Source organism: Grampus griseus (assembly GCF_964374135.1).
Source record: "Grampus griseus genome assembly, chromosome: 15".
NCBI lineage: Eukaryota > Metazoa > Chordata > Mammalia > Artiodactyla > Delphinidae > Grampus > Grampus griseus.
The window spans coordinates 45,248,447-45,265,089 of record NC_139009.1 but is presented as its reverse complement, the minus strand read 5'-3'; the positions used below and the strand labels follow the sequence as shown (position 1 = coordinate 45,265,089).

The 16,643-nt window shown below is 37.7% G+C and overlaps 1 protein-coding gene across 1 annotated transcript in view; it reads right to left on the bottom strand.

The window, feature by feature from the left end:
• Window positions 1–16,643, bottom strand: part of EML6 (EMAP like 6) — a gene marked incomplete at both ends in the record, with an annotated part of 312,634 nt that overhangs the window by 79,081 nt on the left and 216,910 nt on the right. Inside the window, 4 exons of the mRNA XM_082672746.1 lie at window positions 2,839–2,966; window positions 3,232–3,343; window positions 5,873–6,075; window positions 7,343–7,443. Coding sequence (XP_082528872.1) covers window positions 2,839–2,966; window positions 3,232–3,343; window positions 5,873–6,075; window positions 7,343–7,443 — 544 coding nt within the window. The remainder of the gene's footprint in view (window positions 1–2,838; window positions 2,967–3,231; window positions 3,344–5,872; window positions 6,076–7,342; window positions 7,444–16,643) is intronic.

The following is a 16,643-nucleotide window of genomic DNA, read 5'->3' as shown; positions in this document are numbered from 1 at the left end:
ATCCTGTTTGACATTGAATACACACAGTACATATGTATCTTTTCATAAAACAGCTTGGTCACAATGACACAAACCACTTTCTTCCATAAAATCATATTCTAAAAACTGGAGGTACCACTTATCTCTGTCAGAGGAATTGGACAGCAATATTCTTGTTAATTAATTCTATTCTAGTTCTTTGAATGCACAGATTTGGCAAAGCAGATTAGAGAGAGCTGAATTTTCATTTTAAGCGTCCTGGGTATAGCTCAGGGTCAGCATTTATTCACAAATTGTTCTATCCATGGAGCACAGAAAACCGAAAGGGGCTTGATAGGCATTGGACAAATTCCACATGCCGACATCTTACCACAAACACACTTAACTGGCTTAGAATAATAACTGAGATGAAACAGTGTTTAATGAATGAACGATTAGGGAGAAAATGAATCTGATTTTTCTAACTTATCACTCAGTAAAGCAGTGTAACGAACGATTAGATACGGAACAATAAAACAGACCAGATTGTTTACTGAATTTCTGCTTTTAGTGGCTAATTATAAAAAGGCTTTGCTTAGTAAAGCAAAAAGGAAGACCACACACAGGCATCTGAAAGGTGTTTGTAGTTGGAACGCTTTGGGGAACAGGTGGCTCTCCAAAGAGAAACTGGAAGATTCCGGTTTAACTGGGAAGCTGTTTGAGCAAAACAGTAATTTGGCAGAAGATACAAAGTTCCCAATGCAGCTGACATTCAAATATCTGAGAAGGGCATAGATATTGGTTTTGAATTTATTAGATTTGGAGCACCCGACACCCCCAGTTTTCTAGTTTCCTTCCCTTTAGAAGCCTCCCACCCCCAAGGCCACGGTCAGAGGATGGGTCAGGTGTGAGCCCTCCCTTGCTCTCCACCAGACTGGATCTGCTTGGGGCTCTTTTACAGACTGAGTCCTTTTGCACACAGAGGACAGGGCTGTGGGGCTCTGAGACCCTTTCAAACCACTGCATCATATATTGATTTAAAATGGTATTTCTTTAATCTAATATGATTATGTACTTTAATTCCTGGATCCTATAGGAACGGACAGTGAGTGAGGCAGGCTGGAAGTCTCTTGAGTGGCACAAGGAAATGAGCTTGGGACTTTACTTTCCTCCTGACCACCCTAAAGCTAATAATAACCAGCTGCATAATTGACAGTTGATTATATGCAAAGTGTATACAATGGGGATTTTCAGAACTCACCTCCTGTCTCTTCTCTCATCCCCCCAACCTATTCTCTTAAAAAAAAAAAAAAAGCAATCTATTCCAAGTAACATTGAATTGCCGTGCTACAGAAACTAGAAAAATGGTTCTGAAATCTCCCCACAGCAGGATAGCTGATGGTCTTAACGACGCTGCCTCTACTATTCCTTAACTTTCCCTCTGTGTCCACCTCTCAGGACAGGACTGTCAGCCCCTAGAGTAAGCCCTATTCCACCACACACAGCACAGGGCTGGTCTTGGCAGGAGCCCAACAAACACTGATTGAACTGAACTACTGAGTTCTACCTAGGAGGAGATGGCAAATGGTTGACAGACTGAAAGAGGAAAGAGAGATGCTGAGATAAAGGAAAAGAATGGCACACTTAAACAAAATTAGCTCAGCTATTATTTACTTTTTAAAATTTGAAAATGTAGAGTTTAAATCTTACGGTGCTATTTAAATCATATTGTAGTATAAATCTTACAACATACTTAGCAATATAGCATGTGGCTAACAATTTAAAGTCTCAAAAATCTGAGGATTAAAAAGAAAGAAACACTGAACTTTCAATAAAATTAAATAAAAAGTCATGGTCAAGGAAAACGAAGGCAAGTGCAGTTGCAGAATAAAGAAATCTCCCCTCAAGGACGCATCTCAGCACAGTTCTCAATCTGGGCTGCCTGTAGCAATCAGCTACAGAGCTTCTGAGGTTTGCTTCTAACACAGAACTTTTTTTAAAACACAGATTCTTATTCAGGATATCCAGGGTGGGGCCTGAGCACATGCACTTTAAAAACCTGATCCGTGATGTGTGTGCAGACCTGCTCTCAGGTGTAGCAAATCAGAGGGCCCCTTTCAGTGGGATTTTGGGGACTAGTCCTAATACAGCAAGCCTGCAGGTATGCATCAGGTCAGATGTGCTGGACAGGTGACCCTCATGATGCTCCTGGTTTTCACACTCTTGTGTAACCACCTCCCTTTGAGTGCGGTATAGCCTGTGGCTTGTTACCAACCAATAAGATATGGCAAAGGGGATGGATGTTCATGATCACACGTATGTGATGATATGATTATGTTATTTAAAGTTACTTAAAGGCATAGTAGTACCCGTTTTTCGTCTTTCCCTTGCCCTCTTTGAGGAAGCAAGCAGCCATGTTGGGGAACCCCATGTGACGAGGAACTACAGGCAGCCTCTGAGAGCTGAGGGTGGCCTCTGGCCAATAGCCAGCAAGAAATGGAAGCCCTCAGTCCTGCATCCCCAACGAACTGAACTCTGCCAACAACTCGAGTGACCTTGGAGCAGATCCTTCCACAGTTAAGCCTCCGATGAGACCACAGCCCTGGCCCTTATTACAGCCTTACAAAACCTTAAACAGAGGACCCAGTTAAACTGTGTTCAGACTCCTGACCTGCAGAAACCATAAGATAAGGAATGTTTTTCTTTTAAGCTGCTAAGTTTGTGACAATTTGTTATACAGCAATAATGATTAATACAGCATTTGCCTGACCCTGAAAGTGAGTGTCTCCTTAAATTTTGTGCCCTAAGTGCCCCCCGTTGCCTCACCCTGGTTCCAGCTCTGGTGTGAATTGTGGTTTAGGATGTGTGCAAACACAGTACCTGAATGAGCAGTGTCATTGGGCCATTCTTATCAATTTCCAGGATCTCTCCATTTTTCGTTCCCACCAGGATATGTCCATGTCCCAAAGTGATGGCACGAATTGAAGGGTTATCTTCCAAAAGCAAGCCTGAGGAGGAAAAATTGCATTTAATACTGTTATATTTAGTATAATAAAAAATAAAATGATTGTAATGATTATATAAATTCTCTTTTTATAGTTCCAAAGTACTAGTTACTAGGCAATTATCCTTGATATTTCTACCAGGAGCCAAGGGCTCTGAATGTGGAAGAAAAAAAGACAGTTGATTTGGTAATGGCTTTCCAAGAACTTAGTACTATCTTTTCCATCTCTAGGAACAGAAAGATTTCTACTGCATACTCGGGAGTGGCACCTTTTGAGCTGGTTGACAATGCTGCTCTTTTAATGGCATACGTCTTCAAGCATCTTTCAAACATATCATCCCAGAGTTCCACAATTCCATCCTTTCCACCTGTTACAAACCCCTGTGAAGGCACACATCAGAAGAATTATGTACACATCAAAATGACAAGGTACCCACCCAGCCTCAAAAGGATTTCCCCTTGGGTAAAGAAGCTTTGTGTTTTCTTCCTAAGTATAGGAGGCTGAAAAATCTGAATGATAACATAATATTAATATAATATTTTCTGGAAGCTTCTCTCCCCTATTTCTCTAGCAGGATTAAACACTTTCTCATTGTGTGTCCATTTCACTTTCTTCCGACCATTGGCTGGAATTTGGCACCCTGAATCATGGACAGTCATTTCTGTGCCTAGTCCCCTGACTGGAATGTGGATTCTTACAGAAAAGGACCAACCTCAAAGCCTGGCAGAGTTTCTGGTATCTCATATATTCCTGCTGAATGAATTGGAATTAACATCACAATTAAAAATGACTGTTAAATATTTTAAAATATTTACGTCCAGGAAAACCATCATTATTTATTATTAAGAGTAACTTAGGTATTTCACATAACAAAACTATCCTGCTATTTTGTTCAATACACAACAATTTCCACAATAATTAAAATCCAGATGAATTTTTACAAAACCTGGGAAGTAAGAAGTTTAACATTGGGTATTTTTTGCTAGATGATGATTTCTACTCTTGTTCTAAGCTTATGATTTCTTGGCTTTATTAGTTTTCCTTTTTGGCAACTTACATATACAAACTGTTCTTTAAAAAGTTTTTTTTTTTTTTTTTTTTAAAGAAAACTACTGAGTAAGTCATTCTGTTTCCTCAGAAACTTCTAATGTACTTCATTTCAATGAAGTTCACAAGGAAATAATATTTTGGAAGTTTATTATATTAAATATCCTTATTTATCCTTATTATAGATTGTGAACCTGGGGACATTCACTCTCCAAATTAAATTTAAATGCATTATAGTATAATGTGATATCCCTGCCATTTCCCATGATTTTTCAGCTTAAGTTACGAAGCAATAAAAGAGTTTAAACAAGTTATATCACATCAACTTCTGAGTCTACAAAAAACTTTGCATTCTGCTTTAATCTTTTCTAAAACTTGGAAGTTTAATCAAAAACAAATTTGCTAGTGAAAAACATCTTAACCACTAAAACAACCATTGTAGTTGCACATCTAACAAGAACCTACTTCCATAGCGGGATCAGCATATTTACCTGGGAACAGGTAAATGCAAAATGAGGCTTACCTTAATAAGGTGTATTAGGTGGCTTAGACTGTTTGGAGGTCAGAGAGCACACATAAACTGGTACCATCAGCAAACTAGCAGTGAACAAAAAATTGATATTTTCTGGCAAATTGATTGAAGAAAGTGTTTTAAGGGCACTGAAGGTAAGTGTGATCTATTTTTTTTTTTTTTTTTTTGCCATGCCTCGAGGCATGCAGGATCTTAGGTTCCCCAACCAGGGATCGAATCCGTGCCCCCTGCAGTGGAAGCAGGGAGTCCTAACTGCTGGACTACTGGGGAATTCACAAGTGTGATCTTTATTTAAAACAACACTGCAAGGCAGGGGACAGATCAGGACAAAGACGAGCTTGAGTAGAAGTACAGCTGGTGTGATGGTTAATTTTATGTGTCAACTGACTGGCCACAGGGTGCCCAGATTAAATATGATTCCTGTGTGTGTCTGTGAGGGTGTTTCTCGATAAGATCAGTATTTGAATTGCTAGATTCAGTAAACTGCCTTCCCCAATGTAGATGGACATCATCAAATTCATTGAGAGCTTGAATAGAACAAAAGGTAGAGGAAGGACAAAATCACCCTCCTTTTTCCTGTCTCACTGACTGAGCTGGGACATCTTATCTTTTCCCACCCTCAGACTGGGATTTACACCATTGGCTCCCCTGGTTCTCAGGCCTTTGGGCTTGAACTGAATTACACCATCGGTTTTTCTGGGTCTCCAGCTTGCAGATGGCTTCAGTGGGACTTCTCAGCCTCCGTAACTCCATGAGACAACTCCTTATAATAAATCTCCTTTTCGTATATGTATATGTATGTGTATATCTCTATCTATATCTACATCCTACTGGTTCGGTTTCTCTGGAGAACTAACACAGCCAGTGAAAAGACTTCACTCTGACACGCTTGTTAAAACTGAGCCTGTCTACACAGGAACAAGCTGGTTATCAACATAACTTCAGGTCATACTGATGGGAGGGACAATAATTCAAACACCAGGCACTTCCAGGTCTCTGCTCATTGTGCCACCGAGGTGGAAGACTGTGTTGAAATATTTATCAGGACTCTCTGGCTACTGCATGTCTGCATTTATCCCAACACTTCTTAAGGAGTCCTTAGGAGTGACAGCCAGGAAGAAAAAGTGTGAAAACAGAAGAGAGAAGTTGCACATAAAGAAATAATTACAAACAAAAGAGAAATTTAAAGACCATTTGTGCTCCTCTCCATTCATGATAACTGTTTCCTAATTCAGAGGGTACTGTTTTTACACACAGGCATCCTCTTGGTGTGGACCTTCCTAAGCCTAACTTAAACTTTTAGAAAGCTAATGAGGAAAATAGACTATACCTTATCCAATGCATACATAGCAAACACGGGCCCGTCATGAGCTTTCACTGTCTTTAGTAGGAGAATCTCCTTCCAAATAAAAATATCTCCAGTAGCTGCTCCTGAGAACACCAGATCTTCCATTCGCCCATAAGAAACGCACATCATTGTTTCTAACTTTCCAACACTTCCAAAAATTCCTCTTTTAGAGGTGAAGCCCCCACCTGGAGTGGACCAAGAGTATTTATTACTTTTTGAAAAACTGACACCTTCTATGGACATTTAGAATGACTATCTTCAGTGGAAAACCCAGTGTGTCTACATTATGTGTCTACATAAAGCTGTATTAAAATGGCAGAAAACATCATAACAAAAACATTATAAAAGGTTTTCTCCTTCACGCATTAATTCAGCGCTTGTTGAACCCCTGCTTTGTGGCGGGCACAGTGGTTGACACTGGGGTATAAAGGTGAAAAGGAAGAGTTCCTGCCTTCAGGAACTTAAGGTCTGGCTGGGGAGAGAACGTGATATACATCTCTAACCATGGTTCAGCGCAAGTTCTGTGCCAGCCAGAGGAAGGGGTGACTGAGTGCCCTGGGGAGCCAGGCAAGTCTTCCTGAAGGCTGACCAAAGCAAGTGAAAACAGCAGTGGCTGTAATGTAAAATGTAAACATGTTTTCTGTATGTTTTGCCTCGATTTTTATCACAGTGACTTTGGGGTGAGAAAAACGAATCACTGTGTAGGAGAAGTACATCAGATTTGTTCCTTAAATGTTCACATTTCCCTGTACTTTCTTATTAGCACTGAGAAACCCAGACTCATTCCAGACAACTGTAGGCAGGCTGGCTCTCCAGACATGGTGGGTGCATGACCCTTTCTTCAAAAGCAGAAGGCATTGGAACAGTAGCTTATTTATGTTTTGCCCAGTAAAAGATTGGGCTTCGTACCAAAGTTGATACTAAGAATTCAGAAACAGTCCCAATGAAAGGTCTGACCTATTAGTGAGAAAAACAAGATATCCTTCCATGTTTTGTCCTGCTTATTTACTCAACCTCATTATCAGCATTATAAACCACAAGGATTTATTTTGACCACTTACTGTGTGTCATATTTAATTCATGTGTTAAATGCAGTTATAAATAAAAGAACCCTCAAAATATTGAAAATTGTATTCACCCAACTAAAGTGATTATTTCCTGCTCAGTAGTCCAACATAATCACTGCTTTCAGAACTGATGACTGAATATAAAAATAATTATTTTCGCAGCAGAACATTTCCCAAAGCTTTCTAGATATTGATGAATATGCATGGTATCATATACAGTGTTCTAAGCTTCACAGCTCAAACATTACTTGGGAGCAAACGTCTTTTAGGCATACTTTAATTTTAGATTGCAGAGACAGGCTAGGTAGTGGTGTTGGTTGTTTGTTTTTTTCCCAGCTGGAGTAAAACTTTCAACCACATAAAGGATAAACTCTAACAATAGTACCTGCTTGTTGCCAGAATTTGATGTGCTTGATCCCAACCGTGACCAGTCTGTCAACATGGTGTGGGTTACACTTTACCACAAATATCTTATCTTTATGTCCTCTGTAAGAAACAAATAGGGGAAAAATTCCAGTTTTGATGACAGCACTGCTAGAGAGTTTTATTAAAAGCATGCATTTAGTCTAACTTTCATTAAGCACATCTAATAGGACAAGTAAATTAGAAGACGATTTAAAATACACACGGGGTCTACACTAAAATAATGAGTTTTGGCTTTTCTCCGCATGTTTGACCCCTTTCTTCTTACCCTACCAAAGTTACCAAAATCTACTTAATTATGCTTTAAACAAATCAATGAAATATTTTAAATGGATCAGAATGTCTCCTTAAGATAAAATGAATGTCACAACTATAGAATTGTAATTCTTGGGATATAGAGGTCTTGTATAAGAGGAGGGAGAAGATACTGTAAAAGTATTAATGAGAAGCTTCAAATGTAATATTCTTGCTGGGGAAGGCATAAGTTTGGGTTAAACAGAGTTTCAGCTAGAAATGTATTCACAAGAAGGCGAAGCCCCTGGCTCACATTCATGGAGAGAGAAAGGCTGTCATCTATCGATTTAAGGCACTCAAGGATGCTGTGCATTCAGAAACGTAAGTTTATAACCCAAGAGACAGAAGGACAAATATAAAAGTGAGGACTGACTGTAGGCTGGAGCTGTAGACCAGCATTGCACAGTGCCAGGAAATTTCTGGTTTAGAGTATAAAGTAATCACATTAGAATCTACGGATTTACTGGTCTTAATGGACTATTTGATGGTTTTCTCTCGTATACTAGGACCTAACTTTCATCATGTAAAAGAAAAGCAATTAACATAAAAAACATGACTGACTAGTCTCCCTTATGAATACAGATACAAAAATCTTAAATAAAATATTAGCAAAGAGAATCCAACAACATATCTAAAAAACAGTACTTTATGACCAAATGCAGGGTGGTTAATTATTAAGGAATCAAATAATACATCATATTAATACATGAGAAAAATTATGTTATTTTCACAGATGCCAAAAAGGCATTTCACAAAAAAAATCTAACAGTCACTTGTGATTAAAAAAGTACTCAACTAACACTCAATAAAGTAGGAATTAATGGATGTTTTAGCATTATCTCTTAGACTTCTATATTTCCCTGCAGTTCTTGACTCTCACTGAGAAACCTAGATTCATTCAAGACCAATTATACACACACTGGCTCTTCAGACGTTGTGTGCCATTATCCTTTTTTTGAAAACAGAATGTGCTGGAACAGTACCTTATTCATGGTGTGTTTGTGTGTGTGTCTGTGAACTCGAAAGTCAGATTCTTACTGAATGTTATTCCCAATAAAGTCGGGAACAAGACTATCACCACTACCATTTAACATCGTACTGAACGTATTACCTAATGCAATTAGACAAGGTCTAAAAAATTAAAGGCACAGGAGCTGGAATGGAAGAGGTGAAACTATTTCTTTTTGCAAATGATAATAATTATGTCTAAAAAATTCAAAAGAAAATAACGTAAAAATAACTACAAATAAGATAATTTAGGAAAGTTGCAGTATATAAAACTAAATACAGAATCAATAACCTTAATATATACAATATCCAGTTGAAAAATATACTGGAAGAAAGGACTCTATTTATAAACAACAATAAAAATATCAAGGCATAAATTTAACAAGAACTGTGCACTATATGCAAATGAGTACAACCACCAAAAAACACCCCATATTTGTAAGATAGAAAAGTAGACTTAAAAAAATGGAAACACATTCCATGTTCTTGGGTTTGAAAACTCAATCATAAAGATGTTAATTCTCCTAGCTTTGCTTATAAATTCAACTTGATTCCAATAAAAAAGAGCATTTAGTGTCTGTTCTTTAATCTGGAGTTAGACACCTTGATTTTAAAGTTCTTATGGAAGAATAAAACAGCAGTAATGGCCAGGAAAAGTCTGAACAAGAAAAGCAAAGTAGGAAGGGTAGCTCTCCTAGATATTAAAACAATTTATAAAGCCTTCACGATTAAAACAGTGTGGTATTGGTGCACAAATTGACTGACAAACCAATGACAAAATAGAAAATCTAGAAAGAGACCCAATATTTAAATGTAGTAGGTAATAAAGACAGATCTCAAATCAATGGGGGAAAAATTAATACTAAAAATAAATGGTGTATGTTACCAAATGCTGGCAAGGATGTGGAGCAACAGGAATTCTCATTCATTGCTGGTGGGAATGCAAGATAGTTCAGCTACTTTGGAAGCCATTATGGCAGTTTCTAACAAAACTAAACATGTTCTTACCATAAGATCCAGCAATCATGTTCCTTGGTATTTACCCAAAGGAGTTGAAAACTTACGCCCACACAAAAACCTGCACATAGATGCTTACAGCAGCTTTAATCATAATTGCCAAAACTTGGAAGCAACCAAGATGTTCTTCAGTAGGTGAATGGATTAAAAAAACTGGTACATCCAGACAACGGAGTATTATTCAGTGCTAAAAAGAAATGAGCTATCAAGCCATGAAGAGACATGGAGGAACTTTAAATGGATATTACTAAGTAAAGGAAGATAATCTGAAAAGGCTACATGCTGTATAATTCCAACTAAATGACATTCTGGAAAAGGCACAACTATGGAGACAGTAAAAAGATTAGTGGTTTCCAGGACAGAGGGGAGGGAGGGACAAACAGCCAGAACACAAAGGGTTTTTAGGGCAGTGAATAGTGAAACCATTCTGCATGATACTATAATGGTGGATACATGTCATTATACACTTGTCAAAACGCATAGAATGTGCAACACCAAGAGTGAACCCTAATGTAAACTGTGGACTTTGGGTGATAATGATGTGTCAATGTAGCTTCATCTATTATAACAAATATACCACTCTGGTGCCAGGTGGGGATTTGAAGGTGGCTGGGAGAGTGGGTATACAGGAACTCTGTATTTTCTGCTCAATTCTGCTGTGAACTTAAACCTGTTCTAAAAAATAGTCAATATGAAAGGGAAAAGGAAAATGGTGTTTGGAACACCTTGATAGCCATATGGAGAAAGGATAAAATTGAATCTGTTCCTCATAATAAATACTGGGATAAATTCCAAATGGTTTAGAGATCTAAATGTAAAGATGAAGCCATAGCAGATCAGAAGAAATCACAGGTGATTTCCTTTTAACCAGAGGACAGGGAACACTTTCCTTAATCGGTCTCAAAATCTTGAAGTGGTAAAGACTGATAAACTTGACCACATAAAAATAAAAGCCTTTGCATGATGAAAAACATCATATCAAACTCAAAAGACAAATGACAAACTAGGGGAAATATCTGCAAGTTATAGACAACAAATATTATTAGCCCCTAATATTTAAAGGACTACTTTCTGTGTGAATTGTATTTCAGAGAAACCAAGTGGTTCATGAGAGAAAACTCTTATTTATAGAAGAATTCTAGCTAATATGAAGAATAAATAATAAATTAGAAAATTATCATTTTCAATCCCTAATTAAATAATCAATGCAGCCCATAGTTGTAAATGGATGCTACAACAATTAGATAATACATGGATGGGAAGCTTTCAATGGAAGGATGAGGCTGATAGTACCAGAACCCACAATGGAGCTGAGCATTACTAAGAGTAGGAGAACCAGACATTTGGGGCAGTGGCACACCATGGGGTGGACTGGAATTCCTGAGAAAGAGGAATTCCATCCCTGACACTGTTTAGAATTGCTGGCTCAGGAGAGTAATAAAAAGCAGATTGGCTTTTAGTTGGTTTTCTTATTCTTTAAAAAATTCCTACAGATAATAGAAGCCCTATTGCTTGCACCTGTCAAGTCCTACTCCCACTGCCCTCACCATCTGGTATGCCACTGATTATGTTTCTTCTGATAAAGTGAAACATGAAGTACATATCAGGTACTCTTGACTAAAAAATTGACCTTAGGAGAAAATATCTGCAAATCATATATCTGATAAGGGACTTATATTCAGAATAAATTTTTAGAAACCCTTATAACTCAATAATAAAAAGACAAATAACCCTGTTAAAAATGAGCAAAATACTGATATCTAAATAGACATTTCTACAAAGAAGTTATATAAATGGCCAGTAAATACATGAAAAGGTGCTCAGTATCGTTACCTACTGGGGAAATGAAAACCAAAACCTTAATAAGATATCACTTCATATCTACTAGGATGGCTATAATGAAATGACAGACAATAATAGGTATTGGCAAGTATATGGAGAAATTGGAATGTTCATTCCTTGCTGGTGGGAATGAAAAATAGTGCACCTGGGCTTCCCTGGTGGTGCAGTGGTTAAGAATCCGCCTGCCAATGCAGGGGACATGGGTTCGAGCCCTGGTCCGGGAAGATCCCACATGCTGTGGGGCAACTGGGCCTGTGAGCCACGACTACTGAGCCTGCGCATCTAGAGCCTGTGCTCCACAAAAGAGGCTGCGCGAGTGAGAGGCCCGTGCACCGTGATGAAGAGTGGCCCCTGCTCGCCGCAACTAGAGAAAGCCCTCGCACAGAAACGAAGACCCAACTCAGCCAAAAATAAATAAATAAATAAAAATAAATTAAAAGAAAAAAAATAGTGCACCCACTTTGAAATGTATTTTGGCAGTGCCTCAAAATGTTAAATACTAAGTTACTATATGACCCAGCAATTCTACTCCTAGGTATATACCTAAGAGAAATTAAACATATGTTTACTTAAAACCTTGCACACAAATGTTCATAGCAGCATTATTCATAATAGTCAAAAGGAGGAAACAACCCAACTATCCATCAACTGATGAACAGATAAATGAAGCGTGGTAGGATCCACACAATAAAAAGGAACGAAATACTGATCCTTCTTGTGACACAGATGAACCTTCAAATATTGGGTTGGCCAAAAAGTGCCTTCGGTTTTTAAGTAAAAATAAAAGACACATTCTTCATTTTCACCAAGAACTTTATTGAACAACATGTTCATCCTTTTGTTCCACTACCTTCTGCCATTTTTCAGGCAATGTCATAATTCCATCTTCCCAAAACTTTTCATCATTTTGAGCAAAGAACTGTTCCAGGTGCCTTTTACAGTTTTCCAGGGATTTGAAATTTTTTCCATTAAGGGAATTTTGTAAAGATCTAAGTAAATAGAAATCCAAAGGAGCAACGTCTGGTGAATACGGCGGACGAATCAGAACTTCCCAGCCAAACTGTAACAGTTTTTGCCTGGTCATCAAAGAAACATGCGTTTTTCTGTTGACTAATTCTGGATGCTTTTCGTCGAGTGCTGCTTTCAGTTGGTCTAATTGGGAGCAGTACTTGTTGGAATTAATTGTTTGCTTTTCCAGAAGGAGCTCATAGTAGAGGACTCCCTTCCAATCCCACCATATACACAATATCACCTTCTTTGGATGAAGACTGGCCTTTGGTGTGGTTGGTGGTGGTTCATTTCGCTTGCCCCATGATCTCTTCCATTCCACATTATTGTACAGTATCTACTTTTCATCACCTGTCACAATTTGTTTTAAAAAACAGAACGTGTTCATTAAGTTTCGGTAGAGACTCATATGTGGAAATATGGTCTAGAAGGCTTTTTTCGCTTAGCTTATGTGGAACCCAAACATCAAAGCGATTCACAAAACCAAGCTGGTGCAAATGATTTTCAACACTTGATTTGGATATTTTGAGTATGTCGGCTATCTCCCGCGTGGTATAACGTTGATTGTTCTCAATTAATGTCTCAATTTGATCGCTATCGACTTCAACTGGTCTACCCAACTGTGGAGCAACGTCCAGTGAGAAATCTGCAGCATGAAACTTCGCAAACCACTTTTGACACATTTGATCAGTCACAGCACCTTCTCCATACACTACACAAATCTTTTGTTGCATTTCAGTCCCGTTTTTACCTTTCTTGAAATAATAAAGCATAATGTGCCAAAAATGTTGTTTTCTTTCATCTTCAATATTAAAATGGCTACACAAAAGTTCACCAATTTTGATGTCTTTTAAAATGCACGCTGATATGACAGCTGTCACATACAATCTAACAAAATTGCTTCGAATGAAGTTAAAGACAACTAAGTGCTACTAGAGCCATCTTAGGGAAAAATCCGAACGAACATTTTGGCCCACCCAATATTATGCTACATGAAAGAAGCCAGTCACAAAGGACCTCATTTATACGAAATGTCCAGAATACAAAAATCCAGAGAGGATGAAAGTATATTAGTGCTAATGAGTATGGGATTTCTTTTTGGGGTGGTGAAAGTGTTCTGAAATTAGATAGTGTTAATGATTGCACAACTCTGTAAATATGCTAAAAAAAATCAAATTATGCACTTTATTTTTATTATATAAGTTTCAAGTGTACAGCATTATAAGTTGACATCTGTATACACTACAAAGTGATTGAACTGTACACTTTAAAATGCGTGAATTGTATGGTATATGATTTATCAATAATACTAGTATTAAGGGAAAAAAAGCTGAATGTGAATCTAACCAAGCCTATGGATCTAACTACCATTTATAGGAAATACAGGGAAATGCCTGACATGCTTTCATGAAGACCCAGTCAAGTTTAGAATGTGACACATTCTATAGGTCAAATGACCTGGTTTCTCAAATGCATCCATGGCAAGAATAAGGTGGGAGGGGGACTGCTATAAAATAAAAGAGGCTTAAAGGAGATGACAATCAAACGTAATACACGGGCCCTGTTTGGATGCAGAGTTGAACAAACCAACTCTCATTTTTGAAACAGTCAGATATGTTTGATTTTAAATAGAGTAATAAATTAAAGAAAGAAATTACTGTTGCTTTAGTTAGTTGTGATAATGGAATGGTGGTTTTTAAAAATAAGTCTTTTCAGTTAGAAATGCCTAATGAAGTACATACTGGTCAAGTGACACAATGTCTTGAGTTTTCTTTAAAATTTTATAGCAAAAAAGAAAGCAAAAGTAAAAAACGAGGGGAGGGCGAAGAGCTTTGTATCATTTGTAGGATGTTGCAGCTGGGTGATGGGTATAAGGGAGTTCTTTAGGCTGTTTCCTCCGCTTGTGTGTAACTTTTAAAATTTCCATAATAAAAAGTTAAAAGAAAAGTAAAGAAAGAACAAAGCACCTCCATACCTATTATGTAGGCCTTACAGTGAAAGGCAGGGAAAGGAGGAGAAACTGATTTTTGAACTTTCTCTCTTTGTTTCTTTGAAAGTCAAAAGTGAAGCTTGGACACCAGGTCCACTGAAAGTATCAGGAACAATTAGGACAGTGAGAAAAAGGTTTAGATAAAAGAGAAGAGAAAATGTGCTTAACATAAAGAGGAGAAGTGAACCAGATAATCATAAGAAAGACTAAACATCCAAAGATTTCTTGATTGGAGGAAAATCCCCACAGCTCCTAAATCATTAATATAAACTTTAGAGAGAAGACGCTAGAGAAAACTGAAATGAAAATTGAGAACAGATATCACAAATTACATCCCATACATAGAAAAGAGCATTGTTTTGTTTGCTAGTGTCTATACAAGGTCAAACAATTAGATGGTTGGAAAAATCTTTTTTGAGAGCACACTTTAGTTTTCACCTCATTTCTTGGTGTCATAAAAACATCAATGTTGTTTATCTTGTAGCTAAAATTCTAAACTGACTAGTGATGGCACGTAAATGTTTAGTTAATGTCAACACCTAAATAAAGAACATTCTTTGAATACCTCTGTTATTTTTCCCTTTAGACGCTTGCTAAATTTGTAGAGAAGTTGCCTACAACTGTGTGTGTGCGTAAGAAAAACAGAATGAAAAGAGTTTCAGGTCCTACCCTGATGGAATAAGAATGTAGGAGAGTCCATACTGCTGCCCTAATACAGGACTATTCCTATGACCTGAGTCATAGGTAATTCACCACGTAGGGCCACGTTTTAAACTCTATCAGCAAGTACAGGGAAAAGGGAAGGAACGTTCCTCTTCTAGAAGCCAAGGGCAGCTGCACAACACGTGAGTTGGTTTCCCAATCTTCTATTCAAAACCCTCTCATTTGCATAGAGGCCCAGTCTCAGTGTATGTGATTTGGTTTTCTCCTTTTTTGTGAAGGTAGCCCACAAGTGGAAGACTGAATGAATGTTTGACTTATACCCCAGTTCTAAAAAAGATTTAAAATGGCTTACAATATAGAATAACATAGAATAAGCCAGGTAACATTGAGAAGAAGAAAGGAAAATGATACACTGGTGAGTGAAAAAAAAAAAAAAAGCAAGTTACAGAGCAGTATGCATAATACCCCACATATGAATAAAAATGGATAAAAATATTAGCAGAATATATACCAGAGAACATATGCTAAAATGTTAGCCATGGCTATGTCTGGGTAGTGGAATTATGAATCATTTTCATTTTCTTTTTGGTGATTTTCTGTGCTTTCTAACTTTTTAATAATCATGTATTATTTTGAAAACAGAAGAAAACTTTAAAAAGGAAAGTGAGAAAGATCTCAATTTGGTATGCAGGAGACCTGATCCCATTCACTAAATGTATGTAAGGGTAGGGACCTAAAATAGAACAAGCAGTGGAGCTAACACATACGCTGAAGGTCTATGTACCTGCTCCATGTGGGCCTATGTTTTGTCCCTAAGCTTTTTAGTAGCACAACTATTTCTCACTAACATTGAAGTAATCTTGTTATGCAACTTGATAACTGTACCTTTTGCTTAATATCCCCACTGTCCAAACTTCTGAGATGAAGCTTGTCAATAATAATTAGCCATTGTCCCCCAGTCATGTTACTGGTGTGATGGAAATCTAAATAAAGGGACATAGAGGTGCCTGATTAATTATCTCATTGTTCTGCCCTGATTGACGCTGATATCAGGCTATTTCACTACTGCCCTTAAGAGATTACTCTTGGTTATTACATAGGTTGCTTGTATATTAGACTAAAATCTGAACAATCTTTAAAAGGAAAAAGAGACTAAAAAATTCATTTGTAATGGAGGGGACTGAGGTCATTCATGAAAATTAGCAAAGATCCAAAAAAACTGTGCAAAGAGATTGATTCAAGTCTCATCAAGATCTTGTAATAAGATCTTTATGGGCCAATTCCAAACTTCTCTAATTTCTCTGAGCTGATAAAAACATAGGTTCACTTAAACATGTTCCCAACTGAAGGGCGGCTTTTGAGTGCAGGGGGTCCACGTTAGCCTTGGGCAGCAGCGGTACTGCCGGTGATGCCATCACAGCCATTGTGCCCCTCCCTCCAT